At 41.7% G+C, this 13,587-nt stretch overlaps 1 protein-coding gene across 1 annotated transcript in view; it reads left to right on the top strand.

Annotated features, from left to right (window-relative positions):
• The first annotated feature begins 7,091 nt into the window (after positions 1-7,091).
• The window catches only part of ATP6V1H (ATPase H+ transporting V1 subunit H), a 52,386-nt gene continuing 45,890 nt past the window's right edge, over positions 7,092-13,587 (top strand). Inside the window, exons 1-2 of the mRNA XM_039549012.1 lie at positions 7,092-7,230; positions 8,592-8,718. Of these exons, the coding sequence (XP_039404946.1) occupies positions 8,615-8,718 (104 nt within the window). The 5' untranslated portion in view covers positions 7,092-7,230; positions 8,592-8,614. The remainder of the gene's footprint in view (positions 7,231-8,591; positions 8,719-13,587) is intronic.

Below are 13,587 nucleotides of genomic sequence, written 5' to 3'. Positions count from 1 at the left end.
ATTATCTGCCCTCAGATAACTGCAGTGTCTCATCCCCTCAGCATGTGCCAGCTTAGAGATTAGATTTACAACTTTGTAGGTTTTAGTAAATTGCAAGGGAGAAAGACAAGCACATAGTGGTTGAACATGTCAGAGAAACAAGCTGTAGCAACCATTGAGATACTTGTTATCATCTCAGAGTGAATGTATTTCATTTACAACTTGAAAGAAGAAGGAACTCAGCATGCAGTTATACTCTGCAGGCAGCAGCAAATGGAGATGTCTGTCTTAGGTCAGTGGTACCTGTCAATCACATGCTTTTCCTCACTGGCTGAACAGATGGCCTGCTGGTAATCCTTGCAGTGCCAGTGAAAACAGCAGACGAGCCGCAGCCATGCCTCAGGATAGAGACACATGAACTATAAAGACTAAGGCTCCAGGTAGATTATTAATAGATTATTTCTCCTAGCTATATAGAGGGCTGCCAGGTTTTTGCCAACATTCACTTGCTAATGTTTACATCTTTTTTCAGTTGAAAAATACGTCTAACCCAACAATTTTTTTTCTACCAGGAGTCCAAAGTTTTGACAACTCAGCATTGTAGATACAAGGTAGATCTAACACATCTGCCCACACAGTACCTCTTGTGAGAAGAGCTGTCTTGGTCACATTTCTGTCCTTTTTTCAGAGAAATCCAGTAAATGCTGTGGAGAAAAACTACGAACAATGAGGCTTGATGAGGTGGATTGCACTAGAAGTCATTGCACAGTAAGCTCCGGCACAGAAAGCTGTAGCATAAGCTCCAGCAATAAGTTGACTTTGGCAGAGTTGCTTACCATCAGCAGCACTGGGCAGCTCAGCATTTCCTTTTTTTTTATTTCTTATTTTTTTTAAACATTTTTTATTTTAACCCAGAGATGAGCTTTTCTTCACCTGGTACTGTTGTGATTTCTGAGAGAAGAGCACTCCTTCTACATTTCCTTCTGCACGTGGACTCCCTTGTACAGATAAAAGCTGTTGGCACAAAGCAAAAGAGACTGATGGTGAGAGAAGGAGATGCTGTAGGCTCAAAGAGTGGCTGGAGACTCGGAGACTCTTCAGCTTTCAATACAGAAGTGCATGTTCATGAGACACTTGTCCCTCCTCCCTAAAGTAATACACTCTACTATTTTAACCCCAGATGCATTATTTCTCAAGGCTACAAACATTATTGCACTGGCCTTTCTGTTTCTCTTTTTGCTCAGTCCTTGACTTCCAATTTTCTGGCATTACAGCATTTTTCTATTATACTAGGGGAAAAAATAGAATATGTATTTATTACAATAAAATGTTAGTTTATTTTTCTTTCAAAAAGACCACTCCTATTGCAGATAAGTTATGTGTTGTTCCTTCCCTGAGCAAGTAAAACCTAATTTCAAAGAGGTGGTGGAGCAATCAGAAGGTTGCCTGTTATAACATATGCACAACTATGGCATATTAGCTTTGCCAGATCCTTTGGGCCAGAATATGATTAATTTAAAAGAAAAAATGATCCAAGTTCAATGACCTAGAAGTCACGTAAGTCCATACTGGCTGCAGGAAGCAGGAGTTACTTGTTAAAAAAGATACTCACAAAATAATGTTCTCCCATCATGACACACACAATAAAACAAAGATAAAATAAGAGGAGAAAACAAAGACAGATGAAGCAGTAAAAATCCAGTTCACAATGGGCCAATCTTGCTATAATTACTCAGGAAAAACATCTAGTGAAGTGCTCCACATCTCCTCATATTGAAAAATCACTTCTGTTTCCATGCAAGAAGGCATCTTCCATAACCCTCCACAATTAAACAGGAGAGAAAAAAAATTTACTCTTTAACATTTTTTGAATTAGAGAAGTGTGTTCATTTTCCTAACCTTCTAAGCATGTCTTGCTTGGATAAACTTTCAAAGCATTTTCTTCTACACATGTTAAATACTTGTGCAGACAGGCAGGAGCTAGGTGATGTACAGAATACTGAAAGGTTAAATAGCAGGTGTGCAAAACACTTCTGTAATTTGGAGAATATGTGATAGACAATGATACATTGTTCTTATTACAAAAAAGAAAGGAGAACAGAAAAACACTCTCACGATCCAGCTGTCTGTAGTTTTAGTGTGAGGATGACTCATCTGCATTAATTTTCTAGTATTAAACTATTGAGCATTCTTATTCTTTGTGATCCAGGAAACTGATGACTTTTATTCCTGCATGCTGATGTGCTTTTCACTTTTCACTGTTTCACACATCAATAAAGTCATCTAAACATAGCAACTTCAAGTGAAGTTGCATTGCCAGAAATTAATGGGCAAGCACTGATGCACACCGATGACCAAAAATAGCTAAATAAGAACAGCTTAGCGCACCTGACTCCTAAACGATAGATGCTTTCCAAAAAATAGGCACACAGCACTTTTACAGTCATTACCTTTAGCTAGATCCAGAGAACCAACCAGCATGAATAAGGCACCATGGGATGCTCCAAACTGATGACACAGGATGGGTTTGTACTTAGTTTGTAATTAGTTGCTGAGAATTGCCTCTTGCTGTTGTAGTGGCACACAAGACAGGCTCCTGTAATGACTATACAATGTTTTCCTTTCTCAAAGCTTTCCCTTGCAATGCAATGAAGTTCCTTCACACAGAGAGTGCCTCATGGCACTCGCACTGGTGCAAATTTTCAGCTGTGCCCAAGTGTTTGAAGATGGGGGACAAGAGCACATGTGAGTCTTGGTAGCTTACCCACCATCCTCTGACAAGGTGGTTCACAATTCCACTGTGCACTTGTCAAAGGAGTAACACTGTCACCAGTAAAGTTTTCACTACACCATTTACCTCCTTTCTCAAACATTTCTGAGTGTGCTGAACAGAACAGACTCCAACCAGACGCTTTTTGCACTCTGTTGAAGACTCTTCTGTACTGTGAAAGCTGCTAATTTCTTTCTACCCTCTGCTGTATGTATCTCATTCATGAGCTGTGAATCAGTGCACAGGTCTCCCTTTTAAAGCCCAGGAAAGTTGTTCACCACACCTTACACACCTTGTGTATACACATGAAGAACCCTGCAGAGGTGAGACATGACTGTCCCTTACTGAGCTATAGGGACTCTTTGTTAATGTTTTGCATTTATTCCATTTCATGGCATAGAAGAGTATGTAAATAAAATAGATCTTTATATAGGTATATTCAGGAACAATGTTTTATTTGCAATCTTTAACATGGTACATTGGGTTTACTAATTTGATTCCTCTGCTAGAGGTTCTATTACCTTGCTTGGCACAGATGTTGTGCTTTCATAGTTCCTTAAATACCCCCTGGAATTCATGTTAAAAAAAAAAAAAAAAAAGTAATTCCTATTACAATTATTTCTCCCCTCTTTGCCTTTCTGCTAATTCAGTAGTTGCATACTTTCAACGATTGTGCCTCACTCCAAGGTTACATAAAGTTATAGGGAAATATTTTTTACTGTAGTCTGGGAAATGAATAGTAAAGCCAGAGTTTGCAATTTATGATGAACTCAACGTGCCAAATCATACCTTTCAAAATTTCTTTTCTATAGACAAATGACTATCCCGCTGTAGTATCAAAATTTTGACTGCAAATAGCAATCCATCTTCTTTTAGCCAAACTCCAGGCTGAATGGATGGTGCTAGACTCTTGCAGGTAGTGGAATTAGGCAAAAAAAGTCTGCTATAAAAAAAAAGACCACTGACAACCTAATGCATATTCCAAACAAGAGATCACATTGGGCACCAAATTGAACCCATGAACTTATTATTCCCTGCTTACAGCAAGGCACTGAAATAATATTGGAAGCAGGAGCTACAAGTGAGAGAACCACAGTCCTGTGCATACCTGTGCTCAGGTTCAGACAGAGTACTGTGGTACTCTTCAGTTAAGCCAGAAGTGTGCTAAAGGGCTGGGAGAAATATGCTGGGCAAAGTAGACTACAGCTTTTTGGATGATTTCCATGAAATAGGTGTTTCGTGGCAGAAGAAATGGCTTTGCATGCCTAAGAAAGAATTCAGGACATTACCCTGCTAGACATAGGAGCACATGGTAGGGAGCAACTCTGTGTCTTAAAACTGGCAACTGGAAATGCACATTAAGAGGTGCTGATCCAGTTTCCAAGGGTTTACCTAAACTATTGAACTGAGCTTGGAAGGGTGAAGATGGAAGAATACCATACCTGGCCTAGGTAAGAGAACACACGAAGTCATAAGTGTTTTCAGTGCTGGGACAGTTTGAGATTGGAGTAGAAGTACCACTGGGGACAACTGAGGAAGTTTCACGGAAGCAAAGCCTGATGTGCCTCTAGCTAGACGAGGGTTGAATGGTAGCTTGTAGGATCACTGTACAGGCCTTTGAAGCCTTCTTGTGATTTAACGCCAGCTGGCAACTAAGCACCAAGCTGCTGCTTGCTCACTTCCCCCCATGGAATGGACAGAAATGGAAGAGTAAAAGTGAGAAAACTCATGGTTTGAGGTAAAGACAGTTTCATAGGGAAAGCAAAAGCTGCTCATGCAAGCAAAGCAAAACAAGGAATTAAGTCACCACTTCCCTTTGGCATGAAAGTGTTCAGCCATCCCCAGGAAAGTCGGGCTCCATCATGCACAACAGGTACTTGGGAAAACAAACACTATCACTCCAAGTATCTCCCTTTCTTTCTTCTTCCTCCGGCTCTATATGCTGAGCATGATGCCATATGGTGTGGGATATCCCCTTGGTCAGTTGGGGTCACCTGTCCTGGCTGTGTCTTGCCCAAACTCCTTGTGCACCCTCAGCCTGCTCACTGGTGGAGTGGAGTGAGAAGCAGAAGAGGCCTTGGCACTGTGCAAGTCCTGCTCAGCCGTAATGAAAACATCCCTGTTTCCAGCACAAATCAAAACATATCAAAACTCACATTAGCCACCTTAAAGAAAACTAATTAAATCCCAGCCAAAACCAGCACATACCTTCATTATGCAAATTGCATTTTAAAAGCTTCAAACCTTGTTCTGTTCATCTTGCAAGATCTTTGGCTTTGGTTTCTTTATAAAATGGGTAGAGCCATATGTATCATCATCAGTAATGTGATTTGAAACGACTGTGGAAAAGGTGAATATGTTTATTCCAGATGCCTGATGCTGGATTCAAAGGGAGTGGCAAGTGAGGCATGCCATAAACAGGCAGAGCAGAAGCAGGAAATACTGAATGCCAGAGGACAGAAATTACAAACACTTTTTTAAAAGAGGAACTGGTTAACATAAGGCCAAATTCTAACTCTCAGCTATGAAGCAAAAATCATATTCAAATAAGCTTTCAAAGTAACAGATTTTTATTCAAAATTGTGTGGAGATTTCTATGCTAGAGATCAGGAGTTGTGTCAGCATTTCTTATCACTGTAAGTAAGCAATGTGCAAGAACAAACATTTGTTAGATTAAATCTTCAAATCTCACATGTTTGGTAATCCACAGAATCACATTAATGGATGTATTTATTACAGACTAGATGACACAGAGTGTGCACAAGGCTTAGGGAGCTTTCTTCTGATGAAGCATAAAGAAATGCAAATGCTGTTACTTGAACTGTACCTGGGATTTTTGCTTGTGTTACGAAGAAATCAACAGGTTTTTTGTGGTATGAAGGAAGACCCATTTTAAGAGAAAAATTCCATGGAGGAAATATAAATCGGTGGCACAGTAACGACAACTGTCCGTGATTTAAAAAACCTCCTCCTATTGAGATACTGGCTAGGCATAATTTAAAGAACAGTGTACCCTCTAAATGGAAAATACAGAGTCTAGAAAAATTAAGTTAGCAGTAGACCAGCTCTAAGCCAGCTCTACATTGGCTGTCTTGATCTGCTCACACAAAACCCTGATTATTTTTGTTTTCTTCTTATATGTTAGCAGAATGACTTATCAGGATCATTTCTGGCACTTCAGCACAGCATGACTGGAAAACCTCACTCAGCAACTGAATGCAATGAGGTATTTTTTTATCAGAAACATGGAAGTTTAAGCCCGTAGGTTCTGAAACACTTGGGCTTTTAGTCTAAAGCTTCCTGCACCTTTTGCCTGCAGAGGCAAAGCGCAACGTATATAAGATACTTTCTAAAAAACAAAGGAGTTGTGCAGGGTGTATTTTCCATTGAGATACGACTTGGGAGGAAGTAAATGGTGTGACCCTGATGCCCACCCTGGAGCTGTGACACAGCAGACTGAGGGCTGGCACAGCACAGCGCAGCCACCACAGGCAGCCAGGCACAGGGGCCCAGGAACGCCTGCCTGCTTCACAGTTGCAGGAAAGAGCAACCTCTGCATTTCCACTGCAGCATGGGAGGCAGAAAGCAAGAAAATGCTGGGTCCTGGAAAAACAATGCAGAGCTCAAGGAGGCATTTCAGCGCCAGGCCCACTGCCCGCTATCTCCCCAGCCCTTTGACCTCCCATGGCTCCCGCCCGAGCTCGGCGGCCCCTCACCCGTGTGGGGTGCAGGGCAGAGGCCCAGGGATCTTCCCGGGAACCAGGAGGAGCTCGTCCTGGGGGGCAGCGCCGAGGGGACCCTCTCAGCCCTTCCCAGCCAGACTCGCGCCGTCTCTTTGGAAAAGCTGAGCCACTTCTTGTAGCCAATAGCACAGGTGGGCACCTGTGGGCACATGCTTTAGCCTGTCTTCCCAGGACGGGATTAGATCCCCTGTATAAAATCATATGCTTATACACGGGTCTTCCATGTGGATCAGGGCAACCCCAAGAACAAATATAGGCTGGGCAGAGAATGGGTTGAGGGCAGCTCTGAGGCGAAGGACTTGGGGGTGTTGGTTGACAAGAAGATCAACATGACCCAGCAGTGTGCACTCACAGCCCAGAAAGCCAACCCTGTCCTGGGCTGCACCTACGGGGGGTTGGAATCAAACGATCTTAAAGGTCCCTTCCAACCCAACCTATCCTACAGCTCTATGATATGTATAGGTATATAAACCTGTATATTTATGCGCTCTAAATACGCGTATACGGCTACGCCGGCACAGCCCCGCAGTCCCACGGCGGGAGGCGGGCAGGCGCGGGCGGGGCGGGCTGTCCCGCGCAGGCCGCCGTCGCGCTCACGTGAACGGCGTCACATGACAGCGGCAGCGCCGGGGCCGTCGGGTGCGCGGTGCTGTCCGAGGGTGCCCGCGGCCTCCTCTCGCTCTTTTTCCTCCTCTCACTCCCTCTCTGCGCGGCCCCCACCGCCTGCGCGCCCCTGCGGTGAGTGGGAGCTGCCCCGGGCCCTGGCGGGGTGGGTCCTGGGGTCGGATGTGCTGCCGCACGGGGTCTCACGGGGGCTTTGGCGGGCCCGGGGGGTGCAGACGGCTCCGCTGCTTCCCCGAGGGTCTGGGCTCTGCCGGGCCCCTCGGGAGGCGGCCGTGCCGGTGAGCCTGTGCAGGGAGCGGCAGGACCGTGCCTGGTCTACCCCTGTCCCAGGCGCCTGTCGCCTTCGGCGTAACTGCAGCTCCTGAAACCGCTGTTACCTACTCTGCCCTCGGGCAGTGTTTAAAGGGCTCTGGGTGGGTCAGTAAGAGCCTGGAAACCTTCAGTGGTCATTGAAGGACATAGTAATGCCGTCTGTGTGCGTGTCTGCTCATAGAAGTGGTTTCAAAGTGAGGACATTTTTCCTGCTCTGTTTGCCCAGGATAGTTCCTCATTTTTTTTCTTCCTTTTGTTAGAGCTGTGTTTTCCTTTAGTCATACAAGCGAGGTGTGCTTGCCAGGCATGGGCCTGAATGTGCCAGTTTGCTCTTGCTTTCTCTGTAAGGAGGGCCAGAACAGTCCAGAAATAGGCTGCATGGAGAGGCTGGGTGCAGTTTAGGTTGTAAGGAACTCCAGCTCTAGCTGGGTCTGAAGTCTCTGCAAACACACTTCTTGTTTTGGCATCAAAGTCGGGTGGAGATTAAAACCATAAAGGAAGGGGAAAGAAGTGGTGAAGGTCACTGACTGGTTATGTGATATATCCTGATGAAGAGCAGCTATTCATATTTATTTTTCAGTTTGCTTTCTGTACACTAATGATCTTGGTTTTCTTGTTAGTCTGTGTAGCACGGTTTTAATTTATATACATATGGGTTTTTCTCCTGAAGTTGTAGTTCGCATGTTTCTAATACTCTTAGACAAATTCCTGAAGTAAATCAGTCCTAATGGGGGGGGGGGGGGGGGGGGGATAGGGAGGATATGCCCTGAATTTTAACCCTGGAAACATGATTTGGAAAGAAGACATGTTCTCTTATCTGTACGGCTACTTGGATGTTGCAGAAGAGCCACTTGAATTCAAATAACTTAATTTCATTGTTTAAGGATTCACAAGACTGGGAATTATTTAGTAACGGTTTATGTCTTTTATTTTAGCGAACTTGTGATTGGTTACAGTTGAGTGTGTAGGTATGGCTTATTTTTGTTTGTTTCCAATAAGCCACATTTTAAATGCTTTATAAAACTTTGATTATTCAGAAACTGCCTAGTACAGTGTTAATAAATGGGACACCTGGAAACAGATTTTTCTTTTTATTTCTTTAAACTGTTGAACAAATACTCTGCTGTTTAATAAGAGGTCTCAAGTCTGACTTGCATTTCTAGGTACATTTTAATTATCAGTCAAGATGGATATCCGAGGTGCTGTAGATGCTGCTGTCCCAACAAACATCATTGCTGCCAAAGCTGCTGAAGTTCGGGCAAACAAAGTAAACTGGCAGTCGTATCTCCAGTAAGTAAAACCTTTCCACATTCTTTTCCCCTCTTAAGTGTTAGACAGAGTGGAGCATTACGTTGCAGTGGAGGATGTTCTGTCTGTGTGGAAGTAGTTGGGAAATGTCTATGTTAAATGTGGAAAATTTTCTGCAGTCTTTTTACCAGAAGGGGAACTCTACTTTTGTCAACTGAATGCTGTAATAGCAAATAGTATAGGTTTGCACAAATGTGTGGTAAAACTGTCTGGGTTTTTTCCTCATAATTCAAACACCAGTCTCAGTTTTAGCCTTATTAGAGGACTGCTGAATTAAGAAGAGTTTACAGTAATCGTTGTCTTAAGTGTAGGTATGATATGTCTATTGCTGAAGTGCTTTTTGTGGGAATACAGATTGTGCTAGCAAAACTGGAGTAGTAGTCCAGGAAAATAAGCTGTATGTTAAGTAAAGGAAGAATAATTCTGGAGGACAGCTGAAACAAGTAAATTGGGGAGCAGGCTGAAACAAATACTTCAGTCTGGGGAAAGCTGTGCTGCTGTTCCAGGCAAGTTTAGAGTTTCCTTTGGCATGGATATGATGGCACTAGGAGAAGCAAGAGAAATATTGTCCTAAGAGGACATAGGGACAAGCTAAGGAAAAGGTTTATGGGCGAGGTAGGTAAAGGGAACAAGAAGCAGACTTTCACTAGTCAGTGTATAGTGTGGTTCTCAGTGGCTTTGCAAGCAAAAGAGAAAGGCTGGGGTGGTAACCTGACAGTGGCAGCTCCCAAGCACTTTTCAAACAATATAAGGGGCTTTTGCTGTTACTTTGTGCCCTCTTATCTGATAGGAAGTGTGTCCCAAGGGTACCTGAACAGCTGTTCCTGTGCTGTCCTAGTGACAGTGAACAGCTTGTTTGCACTTACTCAGGATGAAAGTGGGAGTACAGTTGTTCACTGTTCATGGAAGCGAATATGAGAGTCTTTCACTGCTTCTCTAGTGGTTCTGTAGGGCTGGTGAGAAAAATCTGTTGCTTTTGTTAATATAGGGGATGGTTCTATTTGAAAAGGAGTTGCATTTATGTAGTATTATTTGTTTGACTATGTGGTCTGCTGTTAAAAAATGTCATTCATTCTTGGGATTATCTTTCTCTGGTGGAATATAAGAAACAGGGAGTTTTGTTTGTAAATCTGGCAGCAAATTTTTTATATAACTTCTTTTGACCAGAAGGCAGGGTTCTTTTTCAGATTTTACTGTAGAATTTGACTTTGTTTTGTTCTGGAATCTATGAAAGCGGAATATTTCCTCTCTTTGAATTAGCTAGGATTTGGAGGCTACTGTAGTGCACCTGGCTTGTTGCTTGTGATCCTGTGAGAGGAGGAGTGAGACTTTTTGATGCTTGGTGCCCTTTGTATGTCAATAACAGTGTGCTCTCTTTACTGCTCTGAAATAAATGTCATCTTTTTGTCTTGTATTTACTGGTAACAGCCTGGCTGTCTGGCTAAGTTGGTTTCAAGGATTGACTTAAATGGTTCCAGAGGGATTGTGGAACATCTTGAAGATAACTAGTTCTTTGGCTGATGAGGTTCCTTATAATTAATGATTGGAAAACATCAACAGAACTTTTGGTGCTTCCAAAGGAAGTAAACTCATACCTTGTTTAGGACATGTCCTTTTTACAATGGACAGGTTTGGATGTGATGGTGTCTTTGACCTGCCTCTAACAGGTGCATCAAAGAAAGTAGTTTCCACTCATTTAATAATGTGTTTCATTCCAGAAATGAATCAATATAGCTGCACTGACCGACTTTCCAAGAAATCCCTTAAAGCTCAGCCTCAGAGTGGTTTGGTTTGGTCTGGTTTGTAGAGCAGAAAGAAAATCAAGTGCTTGGAAGGACAGTTCTCTTTTGAGCTCCTTATTCTGGCAGTCTGTGCACTTATTGTGGTAAATTTGCATATAAATATATGAAGGCATTACTTCAAGTCATCAGATGTTTTTAAATTAGAGGAAATATTTTTGTTTTCCCTAAGTTAACACAGCAACTCAGGTGTGACATAATTTATGCTCCTTCAACTAGAGATAGTATTTATATAGTTGAAGAAACTATAGATAGTACCTATGTAGTTGAAGTTAAAGAACTTCACAAGAAATTCTGATGAAATTTCTTTCCCCTCTGGCTGTGGCAGTTGCATGTGTATAATGGTGCTTTAAAGATTGCATCACTTGCTATGGCATTGGAGTTCGGGTCACACAGAAGGGCATTCTGAAGTTTTTTCCTGCTTTCTCTGTCCTTCAGTGAAAAAGCAAAATGGCTTACTAGTAGTTGGTCAGACTTCACTAGCCTGACTTTTCTTGTAGAGGCAATTCAAGCTGAAGATTACCTGACATAGTGTTTATTCCACCTCTGAAGGTTGTCACTGTAAACTAAATATCAAACTACACTAACACACAACTGCTGACTTCTGATGTTTTTTCTGTATACTGTTGGTGTAAAAGGGAAATACTTAGATATGACAATTGTATATATTATCAGCTTGCCAGTGTGTTCACTGCTCCTTACAAAACTCGGCTGTAGAAAAAGATAATTTGTTTTCTGGTGCTAAAATTTATCCTTTCTTTGTATTGGATTCCAGCTAGGGTCTGTGTCTGAGGGAGAAGAAAGTAACAAAGCTTGCAACAGTGGAAGGTGACGTGTAGGTCTGCCTGTGTTCTGGAAACTAAATGTAGTTGAGGTCATTAGTTCTGTATGGACTTCGCTGCCTTTGGATCTTGAGACTTGCAGCAGTTTAGAGGTGCTGATGCCCTCTGTGAGTTGAAAATGCAGTTGCTGTTGTACACTGTGTGATTGCTTTCAGCATTTGCCTCAGGGTGTTGGAATGCCAGGTGTGTTGGCTTGCTTGAAGCAGATTTTGTTTGGGTTGGCTTTCTTAGGGTAATAAATGAGTTCTATGAAAAAATGAACTAGTTTCAGAGTTTAACTTGCATCTTACTGCACTGTAGGTTTTCTAGATACACAGCATTTGATAATACTTTTTATTTAATCAGGTGAGATATCTGGTGGATGATTTGTACACAGTTTCCTGTGTGTTTTCAAATACTTCACATGCATGTTTGTGAATTCTGATGCTAAAATTTATATTCTATTTTCCTGGGGTGGAAAAACCTTCTAAAGCAGGTTAAATATCTCAGACTTTAAAAGTCAGTCTTGTCTTAGAGGAAATATAGAAGTTTCTTAATTTGTAGCATGTGGGGGGGTGGTTTTCTGGGTTTTTTGTTGTTTGTTTGGTTTTTTTTTTAATCTGGTTGAGTTTTGTAGAGTACGTTCAGTCCGTTTTACTGTTTTAATTTTGTAGTGCTAAAACTGTTGAGCAGTTAGATAAATTTAGTGTCTCTAGGTACATGCAAAGTACCGTAGATATCTGGATAAAAGAAATTATGCCTCGACATGATGGCTTCATATGAGCTTCGTATTTGCTGCAGATGTAGTCATTTTTTTATATTAAAAACCCAAAACAAGGTAAAAACCAAACAAAAATACCCTAACCTCCAGAGTGTCTTTTGTTAAATCATTCAAAAAAACAAACAAAAAAGGAACAGGAGTTGCTGGAGGAAATGCATAATTAAAGAAGGAATCACAAGCTTCTGAATCATATTGAGAGGTCAGGAGGATTTAAAAATTGTGGTCTTGCAAATTCATGCTTTCTAAATCTTAGAGTTTCAGTTTTGTCTCCTCTAGCGAGTGCTCTCAAAGGCAGGTCCTGGTATCTCAGGCATAGAGCTTTGAAAGGCACTTACAGGGTTCTTGGCCTAAACCTGATATGCTCAGACAGGACAAAAAAAAAAGGGGAAATTCATATGTTGAGATAAAGATACTTTAATAGGACAGAAAAGGAAGGGGAAAAAAAGAATAAAGAATTCATACTAGATCTAGAACACAGAATTGTACCAGCTATTGGGAAGAATATTAACCATCCCAGCTGAAACCAAGACACAGCTGAAGCTCAAAGTGACTTCTGTCTTGGCAAAAGACTGTAGACACATCCTGGAAAATAACAAATTAAATGGCTGCTAGGAAGAGGGATGGAGGGAGGCTTTGGTTACTTGTTTGCTAGAGGGTGCAGGGAAATTTCTGTTGCTTTCAACAGGGGATGAGGAAAATGTGTAATAGCATCATGGGACACAGTATCAACTGTCTGAGGCTGCTCTGCACTTTCTCATGTTTTTTGGTTGGTTTTTCTTCTCTCTGTGCCACTGGTTAAGGTTTACTGTATAATCAGTTATTTCAATTTTAAAATGAGGTGAATGGAAATAGATGCATTTGAAATTACTAAAAACTATTAATCAGATGTATGAGTTCCTTCATAAAATATTAAAAGCTTGTTGAAAAAGCTGTCAGATCCCTTGTAATGTTTTGTATGGGTTGGAAGATGTCTTTTTGAATGGTGATAACAAAGCAATAAAGAGTAAATCTTAATGTCTTTTTTTTCTCATAGCAATATCAATCCCCACATCTTTTTTTCTTTTTTTCCTGTGGCCTAATGTAGGATGAAAGTGAAAGCTTGAAAGCTTTTTTCCTTTTCAGTTGGCAGACCTCTTCTAATAGCTTGACTGTAAAGAAGCATCTGTCTTCATGGGCTGAGGCTTTCTCCAACATTAAAGCTGAAAATTAAGGGTTCATCTTATGTCATCTTTGAAGTGTTTCATAAATGGCAATATTCTTATAAACAAGCAGCTTATCTGGTTACTTTTGTATCAGTATTGATGCCTTTTCCTGGTCTTAAAATCAAGAGGCATACACGGTTAGAAGGGGAAAAGGGATTTTACCTTGGTATTTATTTTTAAGGATCCTTAGGTGTACGCGTCCAGGTCATATGCATCGAGATGCACTCCGCCGAGTCTTTCCCTGTGTC

Source organism: Corvus cornix, chromosome 2 (assembly GCF_000738735.6).
Source record: "Corvus cornix cornix isolate S_Up_H32 chromosome 2, ASM73873v5, whole genome shotgun sequence".
Taxonomy (NCBI): Eukaryota; Metazoa; Chordata; class Aves; order Passeriformes; family Corvidae; genus Corvus; species Corvus cornix.
This window is presented reverse-complemented; position numbering and strand designations above follow the sequence as displayed.